The 7696-nt window shown below is 41.3% G+C and overlaps 1 protein-coding gene across 1 annotated transcript; it reads right to left on the bottom strand.

Annotated features, from left to right (window-relative positions):
- Nucleotides 1-561: 561 nt before the first annotated feature.
- Nucleotides 562-7509, bottom strand: dars2 (aspartyl-tRNA synthetase 2, mitochondrial). Its single transcript, XM_010883442.3, has 17 exons — nt 7060-7509; nt 6636-6735; nt 6491-6557; nt 6090-6191; nt 5754-5849; nt 5511-5634; nt 5377-5423; nt 5164-5270; nt 4809-4878; nt 4234-4413; nt 3991-4098; nt 3719-3781; nt 3124-3276; nt 2288-2506; nt 1843-1953; nt 1397-1472; nt 562-1213 (listed from the first exon to the last, which is right to left on the bottom strand). Exons 1-17 carry the CDS (start codon nt 7241-7243, stop codon nt 1026-1028), a joined length of 1995 nt encoding a protein of 664 aa, XP_010881744.2. The 5' UTR covers nt 7244-7509; the 3' UTR covers nt 562-1025.
- Between the last annotated feature and the right edge of the window lie 187 nt (nt 7510-7696).

Here is a 7696-nt window from a genome sequence, read left to right as displayed (position 1 = left end):
AGGTGTGCACAGGCAGCTATTGTTGCACGACTGCCAGTTTATACCAGCACAGACATCGCATCGGCGTGGCACGAAAATAACTCTTCTGCCCGAAGGGGAATGAATAATTTCTCACAGAAAATGTAATTTCAATCTCTAGAATTTAACTGGTCTCTGAAGTTCCCAGACTGTGTCATCTTTTATTAGGATGGATTTTAATCTGTTAGAAACTTCTGAGATGATTGACACATTGCATTGATTTAGTAGCAAGGGGGTAAAGGTGTTGTGAATGATCTGTAGGTCAAAGGTTCACAGTATGTGAGGCTTACTCTACTGTAGTACCCTTGAGAAATGTGTTTAACCTTAATTGCTTCAGTTAATGTCATGCTGTCCTAGATAAGGGTGTCTGAATGGGGGGAAATACTATAAGACCAAATGGAACAATGCTACCACCTGTTGGTCATTTCTATATTTTCCATTTCCATATAATCACAATGTGAGTTAACATTTGATTTGGCATTTTTATCGCATTGTTCATTGTAGCATGAGAATAAGTAAGCAAAAGACAAACATACATTTTTCAAACCATTAAATAATTTATTGGTGAAAGGGTCTAATGTCTACATTTTACATATATCCAAATTAATATTGACCATATTTGGCTCACAGAGGAACTGCCCTGGACTAAAAACTGGGAAAGGAGCGGAACTCAAGAAATGGAGCCAACTGGAAAAATCTTCAACCAGAAACTGTGGCCAAGTGAAAACATCAATACATCTCAGCTTCAGAGCAGACGTTCCATCTCCAACAGCAGGTCTTCAGCACCGCGGTGGACACACATGACTACCGGCGGTCGTTCAGGCCACGCTCAAATCTAAGGCGACAGCGCGACTGGAGACCAAATTCTCCAGGGGAATCTGAAAGAATTCTGAGGTACTGTACATATACAGTCAAGGTATATGTGGGTTAACATCTCTCCAATGTGAAGCCACCATTAATATGAATCACTAGTCTCAGTTTCAGGACAAAGATGGAATAGTGGCCATCTATTTCTCCTGGTTCCCGTTACCTCCACCTGACCAGTTAACAGAGATGTAGTAGGGTTTCAGCTCCTCTTCGGAGACCAAATCGGGAGCCTGACACATCAGGTCACGGCCCTTGAATGATTTGGGGAAGGCAATCACGTCCCTGATGCTAGGGGCTCCAACAATAATGGACACCAGGCGATCCAGACCTAGAAAAATGGATTGTAGTCAGGGTTAGGGTTGCAGGGACTTTGTAACATTCCCAAAATTCCCTGAAAACCTGTTTGAAAGATTCCAGGAACCGGGAGGGAATAAGCAGACCGTGAAACAAACGAGCATGAGAACCACAAAGCCGGGGCTGTCAGTCAAGATGGTCATTAAGGCCGACATACCCAAGGCGATGCCACCGTGAGGAGGAGCCCCAGAGTCCAGCGCATCCAGCAGATGAGAGAGGAGTGCCGGATCCTCCTGAACGACAACACATTGGTCAGGAGGTTAACTCTAAACGCACAACATCTAGCATATTCTGTCCACCTTGGACCTGGAACAATAGTGAAGATTTTCTTTTTTTATCCACCCATTACCAATGATTATACACGCTACTAACGAGCTTTCTGAAAGTTAGCAGAACTTACGGCATGAAAAAGTGCAGATAAGGAGGAAGCAACTGTGTTAGCCCCGTGATTACAGATCCTAATCAATTGTTTGTTTTGAGAGACAATAATTGCAGTACTAATTGTAACTGCTCTTGCATATCCTCCACAGCCTGATAGAAATGACTATGTGTTTGAGAAATCAGCATTCTGTTGCTCTTCCTTATCCAGTCCAGGTTCATTACCTTGAGAATTGTCTCTAGGACATGTAGCTGCTCAGAGGCCTTGTGAATACGAATGGATCCTCCCCCAATTTCACACCCGTTCAGGACCAGGTCATAATGCTGCCCACGTACCTGCCATATTGACACAGAAAGAAGCAATGAATGAGAAGGTCTCTGCACAGGAAGTTAGCGGCACAGGACACTCTCGGATACAGTTTATTTACATTGATAAGAGTGACTTGGTGCATATTAAATCGAAATGAATGCGTTTGATTATGATGAATAATAGCACAATAAAATTTTCTCTGAACTCACCACAGTGAGTCAGATAATTCTTTCTTTAAAAGTTTTCTATTTGTACCGAACAAAAAGCAAGGGCACAGAAACAAGCTAATGAGAGCTTCTGTTTCTCTATAAATATGTGACCCCCAGAGACAGTTCCATTCCAAATGCAAGTGACCCTAACCTTGAGAGGTTGGGAGTAGAGGAGATGGTTATCCTCTGGGTGAGGCGCTGTGAAAGGATGGTGGGCTGACTCAAGCTGACCAGGGTCCTCTTCTTTTGGCAGGAACAGTGGGAAGTCCACCACCCACAGGAAGTGAAATGCTGAAGGATTCCGAACAGCCACACCGGAACCTTCCAGAAGTTCAGCACACTGAAGCCTCAACTTACCCAACAAAGGACGCTGTGGGAGGATGTCACAGAAATCCACAGATTAAGAGTGAAAAACAGAGGCAAACAAAAGTAAAGTAAAGCTTGTTCTGTGTTTCTTTTCAAACGGCTCTGGCCTTCGGCTGCTTGGTCACAAAAGTGTCTTTGAAACCTGAGGGTGGATTTGAACCCTTTCTTCTGATGTGACTGTTGATTTCAATTCCTTCCACACAATTTAGACGGATGTAAACAGTTGATCCACAGCTATTTCAAACATACTTTCTTTTGATTTCGACCGTCCTTTTTTGGGGGGTGCATCATCTGTGCCAGACCCAATGAGGCATTTATGAAAAATAAAAACAATAACTCAAACCTTGATGTGCCTTTGAAAAACACAGTGCGACTGATTTCAGTAAATATCAAAGCGAACAAACACAAAGAACGTTAATTTCCACATCACTCGCTTTGACCACAGAGGCTAACTTGGAGACTTTGTTCGATCGTGGTTAACTTTAGTGGGAAGTCTTGTGTTCCAAAATGCACCTTATTCCCTACACGGTACACTCACTGGACAAAAGTAGGGCACTAAATAAGCTCTGGGCTGCCATTGGGATGGAGACAGGGCGAAACAAATCAGGGTGTATAACTCACCACACATTCCCGCGTCCCAGCAGAGATGAGCAGCAGGTCCCCAGGTCCGGCATGAGCCATCTGGAGCAGCTGCTGTTTGGCTGAGGAAGGCATGAGTCTGCTCAGAGGAGACTTCAGTGCACCATCTGCCTTCACCAATGCTACACTCACTTCCTAGGGAAGAAATACACACCACAACAGCAGAAAAAAATAACACCGGGCTGCTTTGGTATTCCTGTGAAGCAGCTAGCCTCCAGGCATGGCGCTGACAGCCTTGAATACCTAGGAGTCATCAGGTTTTCATATCTCTCTAACCATAAATTACTAAACCCGATGAGGCATTAGTCGTAATGGAGTAACATACGAACGGTGCAGTTACAGAACATCTAACTTTGTTGTATAAGGTGGTCCTAGAAGATGTACAGGAACGCACAACTCAAGCATTGGTTTACATTTGCCTCGCGGGCAAGTATGCTATGTGCTTTGTTCAACATTTTTATTCACAATAATCTTGGCTTATTGATCTCATTGCAGATTCATATTTCATGAGGACTGTCTGTTCTCTTCAGTGGACCGAAAAAGCCACTGGGGTTTTTAATGCATGAGGGAAACACACCTGGCCAAACTGGGTCTTGGCAATTTGTTTTAGGGATTCCTGATCCTTGCCCTTCAAATGTTTCTGTAGTGAAATGAAGAACACAGATGTTGAAATATATCGCCATTAAAAAGGTTTTCATTTTAAAAATAAAATCACATGTTGTAATATATCATCAAAACAAGCTTAGACTAGATTTTACATACAAATCTTAACCAAAGTAATAAGAGCCTACTAGAATAACATCTCAAATGAATTATCTTAAATAAAGAATGTTGTTTCACAGTACTCACCGCCCCATCCGGCACACAAATTGCCTGAATGCAGCCTCCTGGTCGTTTTAGGGCCTCTTTTAGGAACTCGATTTCTGTGTCATGAAATGTTTCACTGACATCCATGAGCTATACAAGTAGGGAATCCACTTTTAGAATTTCTATTTCAAACATGAAGCCGGATCTTCTTCCCTCACTATCATATTAAAGCATTTAAAAATGCTTCCTAACAGGTAAAATCCAAATGAAGCATTTGGTGCAAACCCTCATGGCGAATCGGGTGTCTGGCTTGTCGACTCCGTAGTCATTCATTGCTTCTTCATATGTCATGCAGGGGAATGGTGTGGAGATCTGACCTTTTTCCACAGGCCAGGAGTATTGGAGCAAACCCTCAATAAGCCTTTGGATTCCAGATTGATCCACAAAGGACATCTCAATGTCCACCTAGGGAGGATAGACAGAAGCATTGTACAGGCAAATCTGAACTTGAATTGGGTGTGGAGTGTGTGGGTGTCAGGCAGGCCTAAGTGAGTTGTGAGTGTAGCAATATACTTGCTCTGTCTCAGTGGCCATGTGCAGCTTCAGGGTGTAGAGAAAAAAGTGTTAATCAGATTTTTAAGGGGAATTAACTTGGATGTCCGTCTTAATATAGCCAAGTAAGACATCCGTGTATGTGTGTTTGTGTGTTGCCAGCAAGAACTTTCAACAGAGTGAGCTATGTGGGTGTCAAGCTGGGAACCCAATTAAAGCCATTTGACACTCATCTGCATCTGCCAAAGTTTCTATCCGCCCTCAGAAATAGTTGATCAAGTCTCTTCTCAGAGTTAATCTCCCATTACCTGGGTGAATTCTGGCTGTCTGTCTGGTTTGGAACCTTCATCTCGGTAGCACCGGGCCAGTTGAAAGTACCTGCAAGATAAAACATTTACATCAGAGAATTCCCATTTCAATGTCGATGTTCATGTAAAAGAAACGCTCAAAACCACTTTGAACTAAGCAGGCACATCAAAAGGCAGCGTAACACCTGCGCACAGACCTTTTTTTAAACTTTGTTCTCCCTTCCCACCACACACATTTGCCGTTAGTGTAAATGGAAATCCTACTCCCTACAAAGGTTGCTGCTCTATGGACCAATGGGGACACAGTATCACCTGTAACAATGCGATTCAGAACGACAGATCTATGTTTTTTTACCTGTCAATGCCAGCCACCATGAGAAGCTGTTTAAACTGCTGAGGACTCTGAGGCAGGGAGTAAAACCGTCCGGGTTCTCGTGAGGGCACCACAAACTCCTTGGCACCCTAGAAAGTAGAAAAACATAAGTGGTATAACACATGCAATTCATGCACAGTTGTGTTTGCTAAAATGTTAAGATTTTCTATAAAAAGTATGTTGGAGACAACCTACGCCTGGAGTCCTCTTGAATAAGGTGGGAGTTTCAACATCCACAAACCCTACAATGGAGACAAAACAGTAATGAATACAAATGCACTAAAAATACATTTGGATACAAACTGAGGTGGTAATTCGAGGACATTTACCATGAACATTGCACAGGTACTCTCTCATCTTCATCACTAGCTGTGACCTCAGCCTGAGATTGTACTGCATTTGTGAAGAACGAAGGTCCAGGTAGCGATATTGCATCCGAAGGGATTCAGATTTCTGTAAACAAACAAACAGTAGATCATCATTAGTGAAAAAGCATTGCTAACAATAAAACTGTTCTTTGGGCTTAATTTTTGTAGGTGTAAACAATGTCAGTGTTTTGATCTTATACTCACTTTCACAAAATCTTTGATTTCAAAAGGCAGCTTACGGCAGACATTGAGAATCTCCACACATTCAACAAGAACTTCAATCTCTCCTGTCGGCATCCCCTAAATAAAACAAAAAAATATATAGATATAAAGAGTCAGTAAATGATAAATGGAAGAATAAAATAAATTATGTTTTAATTTACTTTGTTGGCTCATAGTAGGCAAAGTAAATGATTAAATGCTTTTCTTATATTTAACTATAGTTTTAAATAATTTGCTCATCATATAACCATTTACTGACATTTGCCATTCCTGGGATTCCATACATTCAACTGATTGCAATTTGTCTTTTTCGCACACCTTGTTCTCTTGTCCATTTGGTCGATGTCTGACTTTGCCTTTCACCATGATCACAGATTCAAGCGGTAAGTCAAGCAAGGCTTTTTTCAAATTAATTTGGGCCTACACAGAGATAAAAATGACAGAATAATATAGTTGATTTATAAACAATATTAAAATATACAGTGTGATCCAATCTTGATCCATCATGATAAAGGTTAGCAAAGAAAATCTAATATTGAGCTATACTGGAAGCTAAAAAAAGAGGACATTATCTTACACTATATTGCTTATAGACAGAGTTTACATTTCATTCAATATTTTAATGGTGTCGATCATTTTTCACCCATTCATAAATTACAAAACATACAAAATACAGTAGGATTTAAAACATTTGTAGTAATAAAAATGTTGAGTCTTACCTCATTTTGGGGAATAATAATTTGTGCCATGCCGCTAAAATCCCTCAGGATAATAAATAAGTCCTGTCTGACGGGAGTAAAATACAATGTTAACAATCAGAATGATGATGATGAAGGGTTTTTCATTATAAACTTCTTGACGAACCTCCGGTACTGAACCCAGCCACAGAGTGTGACTTCCTCTCCTACATGGTCAGGCCGTAGCTCCCCACAAGTGTGACTACGGAGAGACAAGCTGCTAGAACCTGGTGACACAAAGTTCATGTTATCTTAGCTCTGCATAAAGCATTTACATTATCTTTTGAGCACTGTTATTCAAAGCTGGTTTTGGAAACCCACATGATTCTATCTTTCCTTCCAGCCCAGCTGTAACAAACCTAACTTGGCATCATGAGAACTGTAGCTGATTACTTGGCATTTATGCTGGGCTGGTCTGTGAATTATCATGATGATGGATCCATACAGTGGACACAAAACACAGTCACCAAGAATGGACGAAAACAAAGCCTGTGGATCTCCAAGACCAGAATGGATGACTAGACATGATGAAACGTAGTAATATAGGATACCTTTAGTGCACGTTGAGTGCTTGTTGACATTGAACAAACACCTCTTTTCAGAAATACCGGGTTTGACCAGATATTCTTGTTTTACAATCGGAATTGTTGTCCCTCGCCATCGTGAATATGTCCTGGTCTCCAGTCTACCCATGATAAACAGCCTCTGCGCCAATATTCTACCTTTATTGGCCATTTCAAATTACTTGACTAACGAAACAGCTACCTTAATTACAATCTAGTGTAACCTTGTAAAGACCGGTAAAGACCCGTGTTGTACATGAACGCTAGCAATACAAAGATAGCTACATAAACATGGTTTATGCCCGATCCATGCAACTGGCAACGTTGATGTACAAAACGAAAGTTTAGCAGTACAATGTAGATATGCTAAAGTGCTTTCAATAACTAAAACTCTGCGATCGTCTTCAACATTCCATGCCTCTTCCGCGTTCAGTCCGAAGTAAGGCAACACTGACAAGTTAAAAATAATGTGGATGCCCTTGGCATCGACTCTTTGTTTTTTAGATAGCGTAGTGTGTCCATCAGTTCTACGTAGAGATCAGTGATTGTGCACACATCGCTGGGGGCAAAGACTAAAGTAGTCAATCCACGATTAACGATATTTGTAAATTGACTTGGTAGATAT

The sequence above is a fragment of the Esox lucius genome, chromosome 3 (assembly GCF_011004845.1).
Source record: "Esox lucius isolate fEsoLuc1 chromosome 3, fEsoLuc1.pri, whole genome shotgun sequence".
In the NCBI taxonomy this organism is placed as follows: domain Eukaryota; kingdom Metazoa; phylum Chordata; class Actinopteri; order Esociformes; family Esocidae; genus Esox; species Esox lucius.
This window is presented reverse-complemented; position numbering and strand designations above follow the sequence as displayed.

Bases quoted from the DNA above. Each gene is read 5' to 3' on its own strand.
- dars2 (XM_010883442.3), bottom strand. From the start codon at position 7,243: ATGGCCAATAAAGGTAGAATATTGGCGCAGAGGCTGTTTATCATGGGT. The intron at 6,192-6,490 runs GTAAGACTCAAC...ATCTCTGTGTAG, and splicing joins TTATTATTCCCCAAAATGAG to GCCCAAATTAATTTGAAAAA. The intron at 1,954-2,287 runs GTTAGGGTCACT...TCAATATGGCAG, and splicing joins TCTACTCCCAACCTCTCAAG to GTACGTGGGCAGCATTATGA.